Here is a 24,487-nt window from a genome sequence, read left to right as displayed (position 1 = left end):
TCGATCTGGTACTTATCTAATTCTTCAGCTAGCTCCATTTCTTTGCCATTCAGGCTTCTTATGTTGATAGTACCGATTTTTAATTCTGGTGATGTTGAGTTGGGGTGTGTTTTCAGATTTGTTTCAGTAGCTGACTTTTCACTGTTCGCCCTGGTTCCCTGGCAAAAGCACCAGGGGGGGGGGGGGTTGTTTAACCGGGCGACTTCCCATCCGGCATGAAATTTTGTCATGTTGTACCATTATTTTATATATTGGTTTAAGCCAATAGGAATACAATTTGGTGAGCTAAATCCCAAATTGTTAGCCCATCCTGGATATGTTCAGTATCCAGGTAAATACCCAACAGGGTAACTTTGATTGTACACAACTATATAAGAAAGTATAGCAGAGAGCTACTCATACTTCAATCACTGCACTCACAGGCATTGCTTTAGAATGCCTTGCGTGCGTGCGCACGTGTGTGTGTGTGTGTGTGTGTGTGTGTGTGTGTGTGTGTGTGTGTGTGTGTGTGTGTGTGTGTGTGTGTGTGTGTGTGTGTGTTAGTACTAATGTAATTGAATGCTTTTTTAAAAGGAAAAATATATTATATGAGCTTCCGAATAATAATATTGAGATCTATCTTATGAAAATGAGGAAGTAAAATTTCTTGGACTGATTCTGATGGAAAAACAGCTTATTAGATCAATTCGGTATGATTGATTATAAATCGCTCTATTCCAAAATGTTTCTGCAAAGTCTAATAACCTTGTTTTATTTTATATAGAAGACAGAGGATTTGTATCCATTAAAATTATTTAAAATTTTTAAATAGGATTTATTTATTTTTTTAATACAGGCAAGCGTCTTTCTTATGATGATCATCTCAGGGAACTTTGTGAAAAGTATTTGATTCTACTAATAAAGGTGGTATGTTGATAGTTTTGTTATTGTTCTATGTATGCATTTAAAAAATATCTTTTAAAAAATTGAATGGTGTAATGTGTGAAATCATTATGGATAGAAAAAGGCTTGAAAAAGTTTTTGCTTGCTCACCAGTCAGGCTCTTACTAGTTCAGAAGCTAGTCTTGGTGCATGGTTGACTGATATATCATAGTCAAGTGTTTAATCCCAGATCTGATCAATTTATAAGCTTTTGTTAATTGTGTGACTAACTACTGTGTAGAAGTAAATATGTTAACTACTTATATATTAGTGTATTTATTAGTCTGTGAAGAAAAAAATTTGTGGATTTTATAAATGATACAATACCATTTTATTATTATTTTTTGTTAGCAATGATACTGTTTTTCACCATGTTTTTACTTCTAACACCTTATGTCTTGAATCATTTTTATGAAAAAATTAGTTCTTTCTGCCATTATAAACAATCATTGAAAATATTCAATATTATAAACACTCTGAATAAATTAAAACCCTTACATCTACACATATAACTATATTAGCGCATTCCTGAATTCTAATTGGCTCTGAAACATTGTTTTGGATTTATATCATTTCAAATTTATCAGTTATATTTTAATTTAATTTAATTACAGCCCAATAGTTTTTAATCCTTAAACACGCTACTGTATACATAGAGAGATTCCAATGTAAGCATGCATACCAATATTTTTTGAATGTAATTCCTATTGTTGTTTAATAACTGTATTGATGATGTCTTATGATACTTAAGACGAACTTACATATTAAAAAGTTAATACTGTGTCATATGTGTGATTTTTTAGTTAACATCGTTGGAAGGACGGCTGTATGGTATGTGATAGGACATAGTGGTAACTCAGTAAACAGTAACTCGGAAATAAATAAATAAATAAATACATATAGGTCAGAATCAGTACCAAGAAAAATATTTTGAGAAAATAAATACAGGCAGCCCTCGGTTTACGATGGTTCAATTTACGGCAATTCACAATAACGGCAGATGCCTGTGTGCTTTCTTACTGTAGTGTGGTCTGACTGAGAAATGATGCTAGCAAGCAGTCTAGTGTTTGAGTATTTACTGAGCTACTACGAAGTAAATGTATCAAATCTAGTTTTACTGCTGAATCTACCTAATTGTTCTATTTAATTTTTTTTTACATACATATGTATTTAAATTGATAAAGTATGTAATTACATACCATGTCTGTCTGATAAAATAAGTGCAGAAAAGTTAGCAGAACTTCGTGTTAAGAAGGCGCGGAAGTCAATCGCACTTGAAAAGAAGATGGAGGTGATTCGAAAAATGGAAGATGGGCAGACACGTGCTGTCTGTAGACGTATGAACTTACCTCCATCGACTGTTGATCATCTCAGGGAATGCAGATAGAATAAAACAGTCTGCGCAACAATCTACAGCAGTACTAAATGCAAAACATGTAAGTTATAGCAGGGGTAAACTTCATGAAAAAATGGAAAAATTATTATCATTATGGGTGGATGAATTGAATCAGAAATACATTCCTCTGACACAGGCTGTTATAATTGAGGAAGCAAAAACGGTTTTTGAGGATCTTAAAAAGACAGATGGAGACGAAGAAACATTTTTAGGAAGCAAAATTTGGTTCATGAGATTTAAGTCTCGAAGTAAGTGCCATAGTGTCAAATTATGTGGTGAGGCAGCAAGTGCAGATGTTGCGGCAGCAGCTGCCTTTCCTGAAGAATTTAGACTGTGTAGATCTGATCTCATTTAGACTAAATGAGATCAGGAGGATAACTTCCTCCTGATCTCATTTTTAATGTTGATGAGACTGGGCTCTACTGGAAAAAATTGCCATCACGCACCTTCATTTCCTGTGAAGAACGTTCCGCTCCAGGTTTTAAAGCTGCAAAAGATAGACTTACGCTTTTGTTGGGTGCAAGTGTCGCCAGAACTTTGAAGCTTAAACCAATGTTGGTGTACCATTCACAGACACCACACGCCTTCAAGGGTCTAAAAGCCATGCTGCCAGTCTATTGGAAATGGAACAAGAAAGCTTGGGTTACACAAGACGTTTTTACAGATTGGTACACAAATTATTTTTGTCCTACCGTGCTTTGCTTCTGTAAAGAAAATGATTTGCCAGCCAAGGTATTGCTTCTCTCGGATAATGTCCCTGGACATCCTCAAAACCTTGCTGAAGTAAGAACACAATTGGATGTCAAGGTTGTTTACATGCTCCCAAACACAACATTGCTTTTGCAACTGATGGATCAGGGGATTATATCAATCTTCAAAAAACTACCATTGTGCGTGGAAAATTGTTTTAAAGTGTATCATTCGTAATTTGAATAAATTGGTTTTTATTTTATTGATTTCATTTTATTATTTTTATTGATTTTATTAGTTTTAATTTGATTTACAAATTACGGGTTAACTCGTGCTTGGCATAGGAGGTCTGTAATCGACATACGAGTATATTCGTAGTTGGTTTCTGAGGCACATATATAATATACTATATTTTAGCTGAAATTATTTCCCTTCTACCAAGCCCCCAGACGTGCTCTCCACTTTATTCACAAGCTAAGGGTCCAAATTAAGGTGCTTATACTAAGGGTTAACTCGTGCTTGGTATAGCAGGTCGGTAATTGACATACGAGTATATTCGTAGTTGACTTGTGAGGCTCATATACCAACTACAAGTATACTCGTAGTTGGCAGTGAACATGTTAAAGAAAGAAAAAGAAAATCTAGGCAGTTAACATTGGATACTTTTTTCAACAAAAATGCAGGTGATCTGAAACCAGGAACTTCAACATAGAAATATGTAATATCTTTTCGAAGTTTCATATTTTTTGTATATAATTTTGTTTTGTTTTTGTTATTAATAATTTTATTTTAACAAATATATATATATGTATGTATTCTCAAAGCTTTAAATATAATAATGTTACACATACTTCATGTGCATAATTTTTGACTGCGTGGAACATAACTTTGTACCTCCCATTAAAATTGGGTTTGTTTTAAGCCGATTCGGTTTACACCTGTTTTTTCAGGAACAGAAGTCAGGCGTAAACTGAGGGCTGCCTGTACTTCTTTCTCAACTTTACAAGCTTTATGATGATGATAATGCAAAGATAGGAAGGGAAATTTTAGTTGCTACTGATATAAAGTATTTACAGGGTGATTTGAACAGGCTGGAAGAGTGGCCAAATAATAATGGCTGTTAGTGTAAAGTTATGTACTTTGGTGTCATAAGATATCCAACATACTATGTTGATTGAATTATGCTTTGAGTGACTGATGAGGCCAACAATCTTGGAATTATGGTGAGTAAGTTGAAGTTCACGGTTACATAACAAACATTGCAAATACAATTCAGAGGATAATTACTGTGTTGAAATGAACATTGCCATGTAAGAATGTGGAAATCATTTTGCCTCTTTACTAGGCCTTGATATGACCACACCTGGATTATTGTTTGCAGATTTGGTCACTTGGATTTTGGGAAAGCTGTGGAAAGGCTGCAAAGGAGAGTTACAGAGATGATATGATGATTATGTGAATTGTAAACAGAAGAAAGAAAAGTGATATGATAGAAGTCTATGAATTACTCAGAGGATGTTATTGGATATCAATTGATGACCCTTTTCAATATACAGGGTGTTCGGGATAAATTTGACATATTTATAATTAATTATATTTTTCCGTAAGTTACATGTATTAACACACACTTCTCTTCATTTAAAAGTTTGGACCCTTCTTCATTCATATACAAGATGTCAGAAAGGATGGATAGCTGGAACCCACCTGAATCATGGAAGAGAATAACTTGTATCATGATGATTCGTGCCCGCCATCAAAATAAGGATATTACGACTGCTGCCCAATGCTCCCTGAATACAGTAAAAACAATCAGGCATGAACTGGAGACTTGCAATGGTGACTACGAGGATGTAGCAAGAAGAAAGATCCCTAGCAGACGATCTGATTGCGTTCGTACAGCAGAATTCCTCGCAAATCTGCAGGAACAGGTGTTGAAGAACCCTGGCATTGGAATTCGGGCTTTGTTCGTGGAGTTGCTAACTGTAGTCAAGCCCTGGATAACAAGGGTAGCCAATGGTAGGCCGTATGTATGGCAGCAGGATTCGGCCCCTTGCCACACCTCTGGGAAAAGTCAAAAATGGTTGTCTGAAAATTTCTACGACTTCACCAGTCCAAATGTTTGGCCTCCAAACTCCCCAGACCTTAACCCCATGGATTATTTTGTATGGGGCGCAGTTGAAAAAGACACCAATCGCACTTCCAGTAATACAAAAGCCCAGTTAATGGATAAAATTAAAACAGTTTTTGCGGCCCTTCCCAGGGAGACTGTAGCATCAGCTTGTTCGAGGTTCCGAAGCAGAATTGAAGCTGTGATCGATGCTAATGGTGGTTATTTTGAGTAAATCTTGTTGATAGTATTGTAATTAACTCTGCCTGTAATGTTTTTTTGTCAATTCATTAAATTTAATAGATACAAAGAAGATTTTCTTTTTCCTTACGAAACTGTCAAATTTATCCCGAACACCCTGTATATAGGGTAGGGAGAGGATTAGGTTGCATCTGTGGAAGTTAAGTTTGTGTGCAGTTAGGAAAGAGTTGAAGACCAGATTTTTTCCTCACAGAGCAGCAAGTGAGTGGAACAGTTTGCCTGTTGCAGTGGTGAGTGCATCTAGTGTGAATGAGTTTAAGAGAAGGTATAAGAGTTGGTGATGCATAACCTAACTTAATGAGTCCTTGACTCCCCAGAGGTCTGATGATGAAAGTGATAATAATAATAATGATTGCATACAGGAGAAGTTGGCCAATTTGTAGTGCATTAGTAACATTTGTTCTGTGGGTTTGGAGGCAAGCTGAAATACATACAGCATTAGTGCTGTATGTATTTCAATGGAGGAATCATTGATGATAATTCAGCTGTACATTGGCTGAAGAAGATGCCAGCAGCAGAAACTATATGCCTGTGTATAGAGTGAGTTGTGCCATCAGTGAATTGGTGAGAGATAATTCATTATCAGCCTATTTTCTCTTTTGTATTGAATCGAATATTTTTAGACAACTCTTAGGGGGCTATCACGAGAGATGTGAGAACAGTATTTAATGGCCATGTATACTTGTGATTTGTATAGAATTAATAGCTGTTTTCTGAGATAAAGTAATGGCTTAAACAAAAGAGAAATTATAATTTTTTGGATACCAAGGAATCAGCAGCTGTAATGTGCTTATGTCAAAAGAGGTTTGATGACAGATTAATTCCAAAAAAGAGAGAGATCTCATTTTATGTAGAGATTGGAGTATTTTCAAGAATAATAAGAGTGGAAGAAAATGTGTTTTGTGGGATATAAGGCATGTGTTTTTGCTGGAATTGAAACTGACATGGTGATCCAACCCCATCAAAGAATGGTTGGGATATTGCAATTTACAGGGCAGTAGATGTTGTTCTGGAGGTTGTAGTGATTTTTGTAATGCATGGTTTGTGGAATAAGGAGTATAGTGTTACATGGTGCCATCAGCAGAGCTGTGTATAATAGGTCATTAATATATATATAGGAAAGAGGACAGGTGAGAGAACAGAACCTTGTGAAGTCCCTGCATGAGTTGCATGGTTAAAAGATAAGGGAACCCTACCAGAAAACTGGCAATCCAGTTGCAGAAGTCACAGGACAGACCAAATGATGGAAACTTATTTAATAGACCCTTGTGCTAAACCCTGGTCAAAAGCTTTGTGGATATCAAGAGTCACCACATGATATTTGCCAAATTTTTCCACGATGTTCATAGTAATGCATCACAATATAAACGACACCAAGAGAGAAAAAAAAATTTAATAAACTTATTGCTGATTTTCTACACAGCATTGTCAGAGCATAATTATAACTGTGATGGGCACATAGCACTGAACTAAGTAATTTTTTTCGAAAACAACTCAAAATTTTAAATAAAAACAGAACTGATGTCCTTACATGGTGCCCTCTGTTGGCTGAATAACCATAAAGTTAATTTAGAGAAGTCAGACTATCATTTCTCATAGCATTAGATGGAAGAAAACATCTATATTACATAGAAGTCATCAAAACATCTATATTACATAGAAGTCACAGAATGACTTCTATGACTTCTATATTACATAGAGGTCATAGAAGTCATTCTGTCATCATTATATCAGATCTATAAGTCATTATAGATCTGAGAGACTATTTTTAAAATAGCATAAACTATTCAGCACTCTTCCAACTCAACAAGTATGGTTGTATTAATTTACTAAAGATCTGAGAGAGTGTCATTTTGAGACCTGATATTATATCAATTATATCCTGCTCATAGAGAGCACATGTAAGGACATTAGTTCTATTTCAGTTAAAATTTGAATTGTTTTTTACAATTACTTAGTCCAGTGCTGTGACTTAACTTTTTTTCTGTAGTCTTAAAAAAAATTTTTTAGATGTATTTCTTCTTTTATATATATATTTTCCTTCTGTATTCTTTCCAGCATTGTCCCATGACTTTTATTAGCTAATTTTGCATTTAATTTAGCCATAATAAAATGGATGCCATTTATAATTAGTGATATTGAACTGCCTCCCCTCAGTCTTCTCCAAATGTTAGATAGGGCTAAATAGCCTTGTACTCCCTATAAGGGAATAAAAGGTTTTATCGGATTTATTTTATGATTCCCTATGTGCATAACATTTGATAATATCATGGTGTTTATTGTGTGGTTTAAGCCAATACAGAATATAATTTAATCAGCAAATTCCCAAATTGTAAGCTTATTCTCATTCTTTGCTATTCAAATATTTCCTTTTGCCTAATAATGAAGAACACTATGAGAAAATGAGAATCGGACATCAGATCATAAGTGCTGGTTGGTCTTTACATTCCTTCTAATTAAGCTGCACACAGTGAAGAAAGACGGCTTAACAAGTGCTGCCATCTCTTGGTCCCTAACACAAGTGTTGTGAAGATAATCCTCTCAGTTAATATAATTTAGACTCTTAGGCATTCCCCCTCATATATGTGTGTGTTCCAAAAACTGTTGCAAATTAGTACTATGTGTTGTGAGGGATTAAAAGGAAATAATGAACAAAAAAAATGTTTTGTTTTGTTTTTTTTTTGAGTAGCCAAGGTTGCTTTGGAGGAGCTTCTTGAGTTCCTTGTTCTTGCAAGTTGGCCTACTCTGGACAGACAGGAAGATCAGCTACCAGTGGAGTGGAAGAACATGAAAATCACATCTGCAGTCATGATTATGGTCAATCTGACCTTGCAGACCATGCTTTGGATACAGCTCACAGAATCAATTGGAAAAAGACCATCATGCTCCATCATAGTAAATTTAGAAGAAAAAGACTGTTTTTTAGAATCTGTTGCTGCTCTTAAACAGCCTAATTTAAATAAATATGGTTGCATAAAACTTCCCAAAATATGGGAAACACTAATGCTTTGAGATCCCAGTTTACATCTTAAGCACTGACAGGTGTCCATAGTGGGGGCCGTCCTAGTTAGGACTCTTTCATCCACATGTTTTAGTTAATTTTGTGCTGTCTGAGAGAGAGAGAGAGAGAGAGTGCGTGTGTGTGGGTAGGTGGGCTTACTGTGGATATGGGAAACACTAATGCTTTGAGATCCCAGTTTACATCTTAGGCCACTGACAGGTGTCCATAGTGGGGGCCATCCTAGTTAGGACTCTTTCATCCACATGTTTTAGTTAATTTTGTGCTGTCTGAGAGAGAGAGAGAGTGAGTGTGTTGTGTATGTGGGCTTACTGTGGATATGTTCATCAGTCACACCACCATCTGCACAATAATATGACATTTTAAAACTTTAGTTAACAGGCTAAGGTTATTTGCTCGAATAATATTTTGTCTTTGCTTCTGAAGTTAGCTATATATGCAACATATTCTTAGCCAATAGATAAAATGTGTATTGATTCAGTAAAATGCTAACACTTCTCTCCCCCCCCCCACACACACTTCCTTCCAAACTTAGGCTACAATAAATCCCAACTATCCCATATGTCTGTGACACTTCTGAAAAGTTTTCCAAAGTTCTAAATAAATGTAATCTTGTTACTTCCTTTAGACTCCATAAAAACTTAGCTCTTCTAAAGATCACCTCCAACCGTTAATTATTACTGATGTTTTTCAAGTATACCTTGCATTTATCACCTTGTTAATTATTGACAAACTGAGATTTTCAGAACAATCGACATTAAGATCCCAGAACATAATGAATATTTCTGGTTCCACCATGCTCAGGTTTTTAGACTTTGCTTTCAATACTTGTTGCAGGATGGAACAAACATCTTCTTTTTGCACCTACTGTAAAACACTATCCTAATCCATGTATAACAGTCTCACATTTTGAACTGTTATCATTGAACCTTTGGCCAAATGGACTGAAGGACTAATGAGTTTCCCAATGTTCATGCCTACAGGTGGCTTCCTTTACGACTATAGGTTTCACTTCTTTTTTTATCCTCAGTCTCACTCATGTCATGTCAGCATGCTTAGATTTGCACTTGTGCATATCTTTTGTTGAAGTCTGCAATTTGACAATTTGGTGGGATGTAAGAAATGATAATTAATTTTTTGTAGTTATTTTATCATTTATGTTGTCATTTCTTTTCTAAAAATTATTTAAAATTTATGAAATTAAAATTGCATGTTTCATTATGGAATATTTTTTAAAGCTTCATGATGTACTGGAACTTCATCCATTTGATTATGTACAGTTTATCAAGCCTACCTTAGAATGTACAGTATCTTTATGTTTTACTACTGAATGGGAAGGTAAGTTGTATTTATTTTTTGTAATTTAGTTGAATTCTTGTTGCTATATTTTTTTTCTTTCTTTGCCCAGTATGAGGCCACTGCTTCACTTATTGGAGGCTTAAAGTGGCTTGGCAAAGTTCCATGATTTGTCTGTAGAGCAGTGTTTCTGGATTATGTTGAACAAAAAATAAAATGAAAAAAAAAACCATCAAAAAACAAACTTACCATGGTATTAATGTTGTAGGCAGGAGTTACATAAAAAATAAAACTGATTTCTAGCTGTATGGAATTTAATGAAATTAGTATTTAGAATTGCTATTAAAATTTGTCAAGTAATTTCAGTTTTCATCTATTGGATAAACAACTGGACTATTTATAATGGCATACTTGGTCAAAACAAAATTATGTCTACAGTGTATAAGTCCAAAATGGGTTGCCCAAAAAATGCATTATCACTTTTCCTTACTCATCAGATTTTTGCAGTAGTACAATTACTTTAGTAAGGTATACCCATTAACTATCTGAATGCTGAAGTGGAACTAGACTTGATGAAAGACAAGAGGTGGATGAGTTAGAGATACTAAAGCTATTGCAAAAGTTTGATTCATATACAGCAGTGGGATTAGATATGGTAGTGGCAAGGGTATTGAACGGATGTGCAAGAGAATTAGCAATGACTCTGACTTGGTTATTCAACTTAAGTCTCAACATGATTCCTAATTCATAGGAGGAGGTCAAGATAATTCCATTATACAGAGTTAAACCCTGGATGGAAGCAATTAGTTTTATCCAAATTTTACTTATATCTATATTTGTATTTGATCGGTAAAATCCCTACCTTCATCCTGAATAGAAAACAGCATGACTTAAAGGTAGGTCTTGTATTACAAAACATGGGCAGATTACTCACATTTGATAATAGAATGACCACAAAATTAGATAATGATAATCGGATATACCATAATACTTCTGGATTTTGAATAGGCATTTGACAAGATTCTAAACTGGAAGATATGCACATTCAAAGGGATGGGTATGTAAAATAAACTTGTAGATAGGAGAGTGACTGATTGACAAGTTTGGAGAGTAATGGATGGGAGTGCTGAGTCTAAGAGGAGGGTGTGACCAGTGAGGGTTCACAGGATTCTGTACTTGAGCCATTGTCATTTAACTTTTATATTAAGGGATTAATCTGGATTTATTTGCTGATGATGCAGAGTTAGAAGGGTAATAAGAGACATTTCTGATGCAGAATTCCTTGCAGCTGATTTGGACCAAATGGTTCTGTGAACAAATGCAATGAATGTTGGCTGGGTTTCTAAGCGTCAGGTTATGCATTTTAGACTGAGGACATTGCAGGCAGACTATTATATTAATGATAATTTGCTACAAATGGTCAGTGAAGCATGGAACCTTGGAGATGATGGTAGACAGACTTAAAATGTATGGACCACATTACTAAGGTGGTTAATTCATCAGATCAGATAACTACAATGATGAAGAGAACACTAACTTGTATGAGTAAGGAAGTTATTTTTCCACTGTATAAATCTTTGATAAGATCACATCTGCATTTCTGAGTTCAGAATTGATGAGGAGAAAGTTGAAAAGATTCAGGAATATAACCAAGATATATGGCTTATGGAATTGTACATATAAAGACAAAGTGCAAGAATGTGGTAATTTCTGTAACAGACAGACAGAAGAGCAGAGATATAATAGAAATATACAAGTAGGTAAGAGGATCTCACTGTATAAACATAAGTGTGATTTTACAATTCATTATAGGTGGAAGAAAATTTGGGGATCATCCCTTGAAGTACATGAGGTCCAAGTCCTCCTGGTATGTGGTGAATTTGCAGAATGTGTGCAAGTGGATGTTACAAGCACATCTTTAGTGAATGTTTTCAAGAAAAGATATAATAGGTATTTAGGCATTCGACTGACTCGGAAGTCAGTCGAATGCCTAAATACCTATTATGTTGAGGATTCACTGATTTCTGAGGATTCTCTCAGAAATCAGTGAATCCTCAACTCCCTTTAAGAGTCTACATGATGATGATGATGATAATAATCCATTTTGAAATTGCTAAAATGATAGATAATATTAATGCTTAAAGTAACTGTTAATTATTCAGAATTTTTGCTGGCAATTTTAATGAACAACTCATAAAGTGCTCTCTCATAAAAAAACCTTAGATATAAAGGTGTATTTGTATTTCAGTGATTTTTATTTGCCATACATACAGTTTCCTAATTATAGCATAAGGAAGTCCACAATATATATCATAATGAGGTTGGAATATTGCATCCATTAATTAAATTACTTAGCAAAAATAAAATGGTAGTAGTGTATTAGTATTATACTTATATTAACTGCGATTAATACGTTTAGCTCTTAGTTATCCAGTTGGGTTGAGAAATTAATTTGCAGTTTGATTAACAGAATATGAAAGTGATGTTTCAAAAATAACTTGATTCATTCAAGCAGTGGTAAACTGGAGTTTAGTTATTTGAATGTTGTATAAATCAGATCACTGTATCTTGATTGCCTTCAGATAGCAAAAAAAAAGTAGCATTTACTAAAGTATAAAACCCAAAGCTTCAATTTGGAATAAGTAAGATATTAAAATGGAAAATACATATTTGGTTATAAAACATGGATCGATCCATAATATTATCCGTTTTAATATTTTACTTATGCGAAATTGAAACCTTTTGGCTCTGTACATTAGCAATTGATGTGCACCTGTCAAGAGTTCACGTATAATGAATTTAACTTTTGGACATAGGATTGCTACTGTGGTATTGAACAGAGTTTTGTCTCTTTAGATTTCTGCCTGGTCTCTGGAAAGAAGTCTGCGACTTGATGCAATGGCAGTATGTGGCGTTTTTCAGACAGTGACCCTTTTGACCACTGATTAGTTGTCAGCTACTTGAGACAGTGATCCCTTTTGGGAGACTGACAATGCAGATACTGAACAGTGGTCTTTTAAAGGTCATCTGTTCCAACTTTTTGGGAACTTGGGCAGTTTTGAACATGGTCCTGATCTCTGATGAAAATCATCGGTTCAAAACAGCTATCATGTCAGTGAAACCTAATTTAAGCACTAATAAAAGGTGAACATATATGCTCCTAGGCAGCCCTCATATCTTTTAAGTAACATAATGCCAAAGCAGTTTCCAGTGCTGGGTTATATTCCCAAAAGCTCACTGGTAAATTTCAAAACTTTTTTTGTTTCTTTCTATGAAATATGGATGGATCCATAATATTCTCCATTTTAAAGTAGCATTTGCTAAAATCAGCTACTTTAGTATCAAAAAAATTTTTGGTTCCACATTACTGATTAACAAAATCTCTCTGAAGTGTTCATGGCAAACTCAGCATGTTGTGATTACTCCTTTACCAGCAATTTAGTAATTTAGTTGTAATTTCAATATTGCTATTATGAAATATCAAAAATCTCTCATGTAAATCAAGTCACTTAGCAGTTATGTCTTTGTTACAAAATTTGCAGCAGATATCCAAAATTATACACTTTTGATTAACTTGAAAAAGTCAGATTATAAAAATAAATAATGAGCTTGTGTTCTGCTCTGTTTCTTCATAGGTTGTCTGTTTGAAAGATTTATAGTTCAGTGTTTAAATCTAATCAAAGCTGTCTTACTGTGTGCAGAATACAAACCTGCCAAAGTACCAGAAGGTAAGAAAATCTATTTGTTTTTTTAATTTTTTTTGTCATATCTGTTTATTATTTTTTAAACTTTGCTCTTATAAATCAGGTTTCAGTTCAGATATTTTTCAGTATAAATTTTCGTACTGTAAAGCTGAAGAAGAAAAGTCTTTTCATCAGCAATACAGCATTATGAACTTCATTACAGTAAGCTCATTTACTGTAACTTTCTCCAGATTCCTAGAAAAAAGAACTAATTTGATAAATCACTGACCTGGACTTATTATTCTTATTTTGCATAATCTAAGAAAGCTACTTCACTACTATGATATAGAAATTATTGTGATAAGTACCGGAAGGTTAGCACTGTCATTATTTATTGACAATCACAGATTATTGTGATTGTATATGCAAACATGAATAAATAACAAATCACTCAGCAAAAATTCATATGTTAGTTTCTAAATTAATGGTTTTTTTTTTTTTTTTTTTTAAATTCTTGTATCTTCACTGCAACCTGATTTAGAATTCTAGATTTCAAACTTATCTGTTCTTGTAACACTATTGCAATAAATTTAAATAAATAAAAAAATTCTTAAATAGAGTAGGAAGAGCCCTTTAATCCTGATCAATCTTTTGGAAATTGGAGGGGTGGAACAGTCTTCACCTTTAGCTATCATCAAAAGCTGAATCATGACTATCAGTGAGTTTAGAAGTAATGAAGCCACAATAAATTTAATGAGTAAAAAACATGTTGAAGGGAAAAAAACTGAAGTTTATTAAACATTTAAAGCTTATATTTCTCTAGTGTAACATCATGTTAGAGAAAAGGTAACAAGATAAATAGCTAAAGTACAGAATTAAATCAGTTAAATAATGTTCATCATCATTTTCCTGATATGTACCCTCAAGGGGATGTTCAAACTACTATGACAGCACAATGTGAATAAGTTTACATTATTAATCATCTCCTTTTGACAATTTTCCAACAAATGAGTCTATTACTTGTCAGCATTCCAATATTGTCATATCTAACACATTGTTCTTCTAAGGCATTTCTAACTGAATCAATCCACTTAGATCCTCTCTGGGTCTTTTTCCTGCCATCTTGGCATCAAACACCTGTTTTGCTAACCTTTATTCACACATTCTTGAATGCAAATGATGTCAAGTTCCTTTTAATGTCTTCATTTTTAATACGATTCTTTCATTGATACCATCTGTTCAAGCTCCTAAATTTTTTTTCAGAACTCTCATACCTGTATTCTTTAATCTTTGATCAAGTGCTTTATTTCTAGCCCAGCTCTCAGATCCATAACTTAAAATTAGTTTCAGCTCTGTCTTTCAGCTACTAGTTTGGTGTTTTGGATAATTTTTGTCTTATTCCATATAAATTTATTTAACTGACTCCCTACCATACCAACTTTGCTTATTCTGTTGTCTATTTCCAAATTTAATTTGCCATCTTCACTAAAAATTGGGTCTAAATAGTTGAAATATTTTACTTGTGCTTTAGTCTTCCCATTCAGAATTCAACTTAATGCCATTTTCTTTCACAATGTGATCCATATAAATGATTAACAAGATTGGAGACAAAGTGCATCCCTATCTCACACCCGATTTTACATTAAACCATCTTCCTGTATTTCCTTCAGTTCTGACAGCTGACTTACAAACTTAAATATAAACTATGTATTGCTGATAATGCTCCATTTATCCCATATAATTGTTGTATTGTGTTTTGAAAAGCTTTTTTCTATGGACAACTTGTCATATGCCTTTTCTAGATCTACAAAACTTAAGTACAGATTCTTGTTACATTCCCATGATTTCTCAACTATTTGTAGTAAAGTGAAAGTCTGATCCTGACAACCTCTATTTGACCTGAATCCAACTTCCTCTTTCAATTTCTCTTCCACAGTTTTTCTCAACCTCTTTTCAAGGGTTGAGAAAAAGAATGTGAGAAAAAATAATTCTCACATTCAGCTTTATTCCCTTTTACATGAATGGGGACCATGAGTGTTCTAATCCAATCATTTGGAATTTGACCTTCTGACCAGGCCCTCTGAACTATACGGTGTATCTTAGAAAACTTTTATACCTCCATTAAGCATTTCTAGTTGAATATCATTCTACTTCAGCTGCCTTTCAATATTTCAAGTTTTTGACAGCTTTTTCTACCTCAAGTATTGATGTGTGTGTGTGTGTGTGTGTGTGTGTGTGTGTGTGTGTGTGTGTGTGTGTGTGTGTGTGTGTGTGTGTGTGAAAGATACCAAGCAATTTTATAAACTTGGTTTTAATCCTTTTTCCCAAGTAAGCAAACAAACAGGTAAGTCAAGTTTGATCCTGAAGTATTTTCAGGTCTGAGGCAGCTTGTGGTAAAGGTGGAGTAAGCTCTGATCACTTTCCTTAGTATCTCCCATAATGCAAAGCACATCTCCTTGCAGACACATATGATGCTATGCATTAAGGGAAGAGCCACTATCCAGACTGGTTTCGATCTTTATTGAGGTCTCGTCAGTGGGAGCCAGACCCTGAGATGCCAAGGTTGAAGTAATGCAGAACTTGGAAGTTCTGCATTATTTCTGCAGAAGCAATGCATTACTGCATTGCTTCTGCCTTAGTATCTCCATGTTTGGGTCTTCCTCCCACTGACGAGACCTCAATAAAGGTTGAAACCAGTCTGGGTAGTGGCCCTTCTCTTAATGAATAGCAGTATACATGTCCGCAAGGAGATGTGCTTCGCATTATGGGAGATACTGAGACAAGGAGTGATGAGAGCTTGGTCCACCTTTGCTCGGAGTTGCCTGGTGTTGCACTACCTTACCTCAGTCCTGAAGATATTTTCAGGTGCAAACTTTGTTTGCTTACACTTGGATAAAGGATTAAACTAAATTTATTATAATGCAGAACTTATAAATTTTGCCTATACAAGTTGCCACAAGGTGCTTTAACCTTATTAAATAAAAATATCAGAATGAGAGAAAGATGTAGAAAGTTGATCAGAGCTTACTCCACTTTGACCACGAGTTGCCTCATACCTGAAAATACTTCAGGTATGAACTTGGTTTTACCTGTTTGTTTGCTTACTTGGGAAAAAAGATTAAAACTAAGTTTATAAAATTGCTTGGTATCTTTAATGTATAGTATACACAAGGCAAAAAACTTTCTACATATATATATACACTACTCTTTGCATTCCTTTTGAAAATTTTCTACTATGGTTCTTTCTGTCACTGCTTGTTTCATTTAACAGTCTTTCAAAGTAATTACTCCAGACATTGCTATATCCTTATTTTCAGTTTTTATGTCACCATTAACATCTTTGATTTCTTTTATGGTACTCTTTCCTCCATTTCTAAGCTTCTTCAATTTGCACCAGAACACTTTGCCACCTTCCTAATATTTATTTTCTATATTCTTACCAGAGTCTTCCCCTGTCTTTTGTTTAGCTACTCTTATACAATACATAACTTAGCTCTCATACATTTTTCTCTGTATTCTTTTAGGGCAACTGCCAACTTATTTTCTAGGAGCTTTTGGTGTGCTTTCTTCTTTTTCCAGGACTGCTTCTTTAACTTCTCGTGTCCATCTTATGCCTTTCTAGTTGAATTAATCAGTGTTTTCTTCTTAGTTTATCCCTGAGACTCCAAGGTTTAGTTCTTTTTTTGGACTGTTTCATTCTTTTTTCAGTAATGTTTGTACAGTTGAGTCTATACTTTACCTGTAAAAGCTGCTCAACTTTAATTATTTTCAAAACTTTTTTACATACTGTTCTTTTCAATGTGATACTCATTTTTATCCTACTTAAACCTAAGTGATGTCACTTCCAGTTTCAAATCCTCTGTATGCTCTTGTATCTTGAGCCAGCTATCATTATCAACAATAACATAGTCAGTGAGGTTTTCTTATTTCTTTTGTCTTCTCTCCATGTGAACTTGTGCACATCTTTATGTTGGAATCTTGCAAGTAATGACTTATTCCATATCCTAAGATGTGGTATAAGTCATTACTTATTCCATATCTTAGAAATGCAGCAGATACCATTATCATTAGCCTTACCCTGTTCTCCAAAGTTTCCCAGAACATTTCTGTATGCCTGATGATATTCAATTCCTACTTTGCTGTTTAGATCTCGAACAGATCTCTACTACTTTTTTCCATTTTCTTTTTGTCAACTGTCTCCTCTAATGACCAAAAATTCCTTTGTTTCTTCTTTAGAACCTTCTGTGGGACCATAGTTACAAATAAGTTTCATTGAAAATTTTTCGAAGATTGTTCACTTAACTCTACTTGAAACTGCCTTCCAATCAAGAAGTTTATCTTCATGTTTGCTGCTTCTTCCTTTCCTTGATCATTATTGCCTGAATATAACATCCTGTATCTAATATTTAGTAAGATCTTAACTGTTTTTGTCATGTTTGTTTTATCTTCATCATCATCAAATTCCTGATATGTACCCTCAAGGGACGTATAGGATAACATGAAAGAATTACATCACTACTAACTTCCTATCTACAATTTTCCTCCAAATCAATCTGTTACCTGTCAAGACTTCAATGTTATCAAATCTTATATTTCTATCTTCTAAGGCACTTTTCACTGTATCAATCCACCTTTATCTTACCTCTGGGTAAGATAACCTGACAGAGAACACTTGCTTTGTTAATCTTTCCTCTGTTTAAGTGACTATTCTGTTAAGTGACCATACCACTTGAGATTAGCTCTGCTAACACATTCCTGGATGCTAACAATGTCCTTTCCTAATATCCTCATTTTTTAATATGATATTGCCATTGATGTCATCTGTTCATGCCCCTAATCTTTCGCAAGACTCTCGTATCTGCAGTCTATAGTTTTTGGTCAAGTGTTTTATTTCTAAGCCAGCTCTCAGATCCATAAGTTAAATCTGTCTTGTATACAGCTAATTTAGTGTTTTCTCTCTTATTCCATTTAAATTTATTTAGTTGACTTCCTACCATACCAGTTTTGCTGATTCTGTTATCAATTTCCATATTTAATTTAACATCTTCACTAAAAATCATGCCTAAGCTGAAATTTATACTTGTTCTATAGCTTTCTCCATTCACAATGCAGATGATATATTCAATGCTTCTGCCAATTTTCATTGTCTTTGACTTGTTATTGCCGACCTTCATACCATATCTATCACAACAGTTATTCAATTTAGTTATTCCCATGATTTCTCAACTATTTGTTGTAAAGTGAAAATCTGATCCTGTCAGCTTCTATTTGGCCTTATTAAATCCAGCTTGTTCTTCACCAAGCTTCTCTTCCACAATCCTTCTAAACCGTTTCTCAAGTATACTTGCATAAATCTTACAAGGAACGCTCAGTAGAGAAATACCTCTGTAATTCTCATATTCAGTTTTATTTTCCTTTTTTGCATATAGGTACTATTAGAGCTCTACTCCAATCATCTGTAATTCGGCCCTCTATCCACGCCTTCTGAACTATGCAGTGCAGTCACTGCAAGACTTTTATACCTTCATACTTGAGTATTTCTTGTCGAATATCATCTTCTCCCACTGGCTTTCCACATTTCATGCTTTAATGACTTTTTCTACTTCAAGTATGGATATATATTCCTGATTGCATGTTTGTTGAGTGCTTTTTACCAATGTGCTATCACTGCTTGTTTCATTTAGCAATTTTTCGAAGTAATTGCTCTATATTTCAAGGATATCTTTTTCTCCAGTTTTCATGTCACCTTTTCATCTCTAATTCCTTTTACTGCACTCTTTCATCCATTTCTGAGCTTCTTCAACAACCTCCATAATATCTTGCCACCGTCTTGATATTTATTTTCTATGTTCTTACCAAAGTCTTTCCACGACTTTTGTTTAGCTAATTTTACACAGTGTTTAGCTTTCTTACATTTGTCTCTGTATTCTCTAAGAGCACAAGCTGACTTTTTTGCAAGGAACTTTTGATATGATTTCTTCTTTTTCTTCACTGCCTCTTTAACTTCCTGTGTCCACCATGGAGTTCTGATTTTTCTATCCTTGCAAACAACCTCACCACATGCCTCTCTGGCTGAATCAATCAGTGTTTTCTTCAAGGCTTGCCACTGAATCTCCAAAGTTTGGTTCCTGCTCTCAAACTCTTATTTTTTCTTGAATAATATTTGTTTATTTTAGTCTACAGTTGCTCAACTTTTATTCGCTTTAAAACTTTCTTACATGTTCTTCTTTTCAATATGAAATTCAATTTTATTCTGCTCACGACTAAATGGTGATCACTTCCAATTTCAAATCCTCTGCACACTCTAGTGTCCTGCACCAGAGAGAAAACATCACTATCAACAATATCATAATTAATGAGACTTTTCTTATTCGTTGCCTCTTTTCTCCATGTGAGTTTGTCCATTTTTATGTTGGAACACTGTGCTAGTAATAACTAGTCCATGTACTGAGTAGAAATCCAACAGGTATTTGCCATTATTATTAGCTTTTCTTTTTTCTCCAAATATTTCTGTATATCTGACAATTTCCTATTCTGTTATTTAGATCCCCCAACAAGGACCAACTTTTCATTTTTCATTGTTTCAGTTGCTTTCTCTAAAGCTTAAAAAAATTCCTCCACTTATACTTTAGTAGAACCTTCTATGGGACCATAGACACAAATAAGTCGCATTGTGCAGTTCCCTGTTCTGATATTTGCCCACATCACTCTATTTGAGACTGCCTGCCATTCAAGAAGATTAGCCTCGTTTTTAGTGTTGAATACTGTGGCTACTCCTTCTTCTCCCTTGATTGTCATTTCCTGAATATAACATTTTGTATTTATTGCTCAGAAAGACCTCACCAGTTTTTGTCTTTTTTGTTTCAGTAACCCCTATTATGTTGATCTGGTACTTATCTAATTCTTCAGCTAGCTCCATTTCTTTGCCATTCAGGCTTCTTATGTTGATAGTACCAATCTTTAATTCTGGTGATGTTGAGTTGGGGTGTGTTTTCAGATTTGTTCCAGGAGCAGACTTTTTACTGTTTGCCCTGGTTCCCTTGCAAAAACAATGGGGCCTTGTTTAACCGGGTGATGCCTCAGCCAGAATGAAATTCTGGCATGTTGTACTATCATTTTTTATTTTGGTTTAAGCCAATAAGAATGCAATTTGGTCGGCTAAATCCCAAATTGCCAGCCCATCTTCATTCGTTCAGTATCCAGGTTGATACCTAACAGGGCGCACCACAAGGTGAGGATTGATCATTAGGTCAGAAGCCCTAATGATTCTCTGCATTCCTTTAAAGGCTATGTATAGGTCTTCTTTCAGTTATGCAGCTTTGACCCTTAAGCACCCCTTTGTTTCAGTGATGCTAATTATGTCCACTTGGTACTTTTCCTCTTCTTCTGCAAGTCGATTTCCTTTCCATTAATACTCCTTATATTGATGGTTGCTATCTTCAGTTTTTCTTTATGATGTCCACTTTGTTCCTTCTAGTTGTTGAGTTTGAGTCTGTTCATATAGCTGACTTTTTGATGCTCACCTTTCCCTGACAAAAGCAGCACCAGACGTTGCTTAATTAAATGATGCCCAAGGTTCTATACAACATGAAATCTTATGTTCTACCATCATAAGTATTTCTTGTTTAAGTCAGTAGAGTACAGTTTGGTTGGCAAAGTCCCAGATTGCCAGCCCATCTTCATTTGTTCTGTACTCAGTGGATAGTTACTAATTGGGTGCACCAGACGTTGTTCTACCATCATAAGTATTTCTTGTTTAAGTCAGTAGAGTACAGTTTGGTTGGCAAAGTCCCAGATTGCCAGCCCATCTTCATTTGTTCTGTACTCAGTGGATAGTTACTAATGGGGTGCACCGCATGAACGTGAGGATTGGACATTAGGTCAGATGTCCCAGTTGGTTTTCTGCATTCCTTAAAGGCGATGTGGAGGTCTCCTTCAAATCATTTAGCTTTGACCTTTAAGTCTCTAAATGATCATGTTTAAAACAGAAAAGTGATAGCTTTGTTTCTTAAAAATGAATAAATAAATACAGCAGTAGAATTATTAAATGACACTTTTAAATGTTCTTTTTTTGGGCAACTGTTTCCCATATGAGAGAAAAAGATTGACATAAAATCAGTCTTATTGAGATTTAGTATAATCTCTTTGTGAAATGTTATATGCCTTCTAGTCATTTTTGAATTTTGGTAGTCTAATTTCATATTGGTAAGTTTCTTTATGTTGTCCATCCAACTTGTTTGCTGTCCTTTCCTTCTCATACTCTCAATTCTTCCTAACATAATTGCTTTTATCCTAATGATTCATCTACTTGCATAATGTGTCCCAAGTATGTTAACTTCTATTTAGTAATCAGTACTTCCATGGAGCATTCTGTCTTTGTTTTCTTAACCTTTTTTAATCATTCTTTACCATCCATATATTCTTAATAGTCTCCTCCATATCCATAATTCAAATGAATTCATTTATTTCCTTTTTTTGTTACTTAATTATAACTTTCACTTAGATTTATCGCTAGTGAAACAACCATTGTTTTAATAATTCTAACTTTTAGCCTTACTAACATCTAATTTTCAGAATTTTATTAACATACTTTTTTCCCCCCTCATAGCTATCCTTCTTTTAATTTCATCACCATACTGATCATGATTTCTTATTCTAGACCCCAGTAAATTATAACTTTCAGCCACTTCTACTTTATTTCCCTTGATCATAAATTCATTTTAATTACCAGTAGCCACCACATTTTGTTTTACTGATATTTAAATTAAGGCCTAGCTTTTTTGCTTTCCCTCATAACTAATGAATCGACCACTCTAGATTTGCCTTAGTTTCTGCCATGAGGATTGCATTATCTGCATATATCAGATATATTTTTCTACCTCCAGTCTTAATTCTTTGTGAGTTTTATCTAATCAGCCAATGTCATAATATATTCACTATAAATATTAAAAAGATGAAGCAACAATATCTTCTACCTTATTCCTTTCTCCTCTCACCCTGGCTATTTATCCAAAGATTGTTCTTATTGAAGCTTCTTAAATTAAAGTTGCTGAGAAATTATATTCTTGTTCTCATCCTTTATCCAAGTGTAAGCAAACAAAGTTTGCACATGAAGTAATTTCACAACTGTGCTGTTTGTATATAGAGGCTAATTATATCACATCAATTGCCTTAGTATCCCATAATGCAAGGCACATATTCTAATGGACATTTATAATGCCATGCCTTATGGGAAAGGCCACTAACTAGACTGATTTCAACATTTATTGAGGTCTCATCAGTGGGAGCCAGACCCAGAAGAGATATCAAGGTTAAAATAATGAAAAAAATCATAATATATTTCCCATATACAAGTAGTCAAAAGATGTCACAACTTATGACTAAAATATTCTAGATTAGAGATAGATATTGAAAATTCTTTCAACATCTATCTCTAATTGAATATAAATTAAAGATGCCAAGAAATTATATTGTTGGTTTCATCCTTTATCCAAGTGTAAGCAAACAAAGTTTGCATGTGATGTAACTTCATGACTGTGAAGTCATTAGCCTCTATATACAAGTATCTCAGGAAAATGATATTATTTGGAACTATTAATAAAAATCAAGTTTGCAGAGTAGAATGCTTTCTTTGCTTATGCTTGGAATGGATATGTATATTTAACTCAGATTTCTTCTTTGTTGTTTGCAGTAGATTTTCTTCCCCAGTTTAAAATCATAATAATTAAGTTAGTTATTATTGTTTAAAAAAAAAGCAATACTGAAACAAATTTAACATTATATAACAAAACAGATACTAGGGAGCCACTCACTCTAGAAGCACATAGGATAAAGATGGAATTTTTCACATATCCTACTCTTCTTGAAATATGCCGAAGACTATTGTCTCATTATTTCCTTCTTACTGAGGATGATCTTCATATGTGGGATAATGATCCTGAAAGTTTTGGTGAGTAGTATTATAAATTTTATTTATTCCTGTTTAATAATTCGTATTCACAAATTTTTTGGTTGAATGCTGCTAAGTACAGACAATTTGAGAACAAATAAAAATAAAAATTCCATTCATATTTTGACATCAAAGTAAAAATCACTCATTTTACTCAATTATTCTTGGTTAAAGTAAATGTTTTACTGTTGCAATTTTGTATATCCTAGAAAGTTTGTTTGTAGCACATTTGTCCTTAAGGGTTTTGCTCTACACCTTTATAGTTAAGCAATTTGTTAAGCAAAATGTAGCATAAAATGAAAAGGCAGCTACACTAAGTGAATATATATTATTATAATACTATTTTTGTATTTTGCATGTTACAGAGATGGGAAAAAAAATCTTAGCTTCAGATTCCCTATTTCATCAAAATTTTATGATGCTTTTTAGGTTCTTAATAAAACTATTTAATTCAAACTCTGGTATTCTTGTTCTCTTTATAGTAGCATCATACATTAGTATATGATGAATTTTTTAATAGCAAGCATAAACTTTTTTTTTTTTTTTTTAAAAACTTACTATTATTCTAATATATTGGATGAAGTGAGGATAGAGAAATTAGGATTTTGTTTAACATTGGACCTGGATATTTTGGGTTTGTAATTTTTAAGAATTAGATGGTTATCTCTCACTATAACAAACTCATAGGAATGAAGAATGGAGATTTGAACTATATCTGAAATTGAGTGCTTACATGAACATAATATATATTACTGTGAGGAAAGAGAGAGAGAGAGAGAGAGAGAGAGAGGGTTAATAATTTTTTTCTGTTTTTCAGCTGAGGCGAGAAATTTTTTTTTTGGTGTGGGGTGTGATAGAGATGAAAAAGCAAACGGTAACAACAGAACTACCCACCACAGCAAACATTTTGTTGTTTTTGATAGGGCTGAAGTGCTTTATTATTAGTTTGAGGATAAAGGGTATTCACAAGATGCAGTGACTGAACAAAGAGAACACAAATTTCTTTTTTGTATACTCATTGCACAAAAAAAAAAAAAATTGCTAAAAAAAGGTCTTTGTTGAACTTAGTCAAATGTCTTTCGACTGGCAGAACAATTATGTGAATCTTTCAGAATATTTCAGTGGTATTTGACATAGTTTTATAATCAAAAGGATCCTCTATTCC

The 24,487-nt window shown here is 34.1% G+C and overlaps 1 protein-coding gene across 1 annotated transcript in view; it reads left to right on the top strand.

The window, feature by feature from the left end:
- The window catches only part of Impbeta11 (importin beta11), a 277,003-nt gene that overhangs the window by 107,010 nt on the left and 145,506 nt on the right, over nt 1–24,487 (top strand). Inside the window, exons 7-10 of the mRNA XM_090391468.1 lie at nt 836–906; nt 9,633–9,732; nt 13,326–13,418; nt 23,167–23,322. Coding sequence (XP_090247594.1) covers nt 836–906; nt 9,633–9,732; nt 13,326–13,418; nt 23,167–23,322 — 420 coding nt within the window. The remainder of the gene's footprint in view (nt 1–835; nt 907–9,632; nt 9,733–13,325; nt 13,419–23,166; nt 23,323–24,487) is intronic.

Source organism: Typopeltis vanoorti, chromosome 4 (assembly GCF_054136105.1).
Source record: "Typopeltis vanoorti isolate ZY-2024b chromosome 4, IOZ_Tvanoo_1.0, whole genome shotgun sequence".
Lineage (NCBI taxonomy): Eukaryota > Metazoa > Arthropoda > Arachnida > Uropygi > Thelyphonidae > Typopeltis > Typopeltis vanoorti.
Note: the sequence above shows the minus strand (reverse complement) of the source record. Positions and strands in the feature narration are given on the sequence as shown.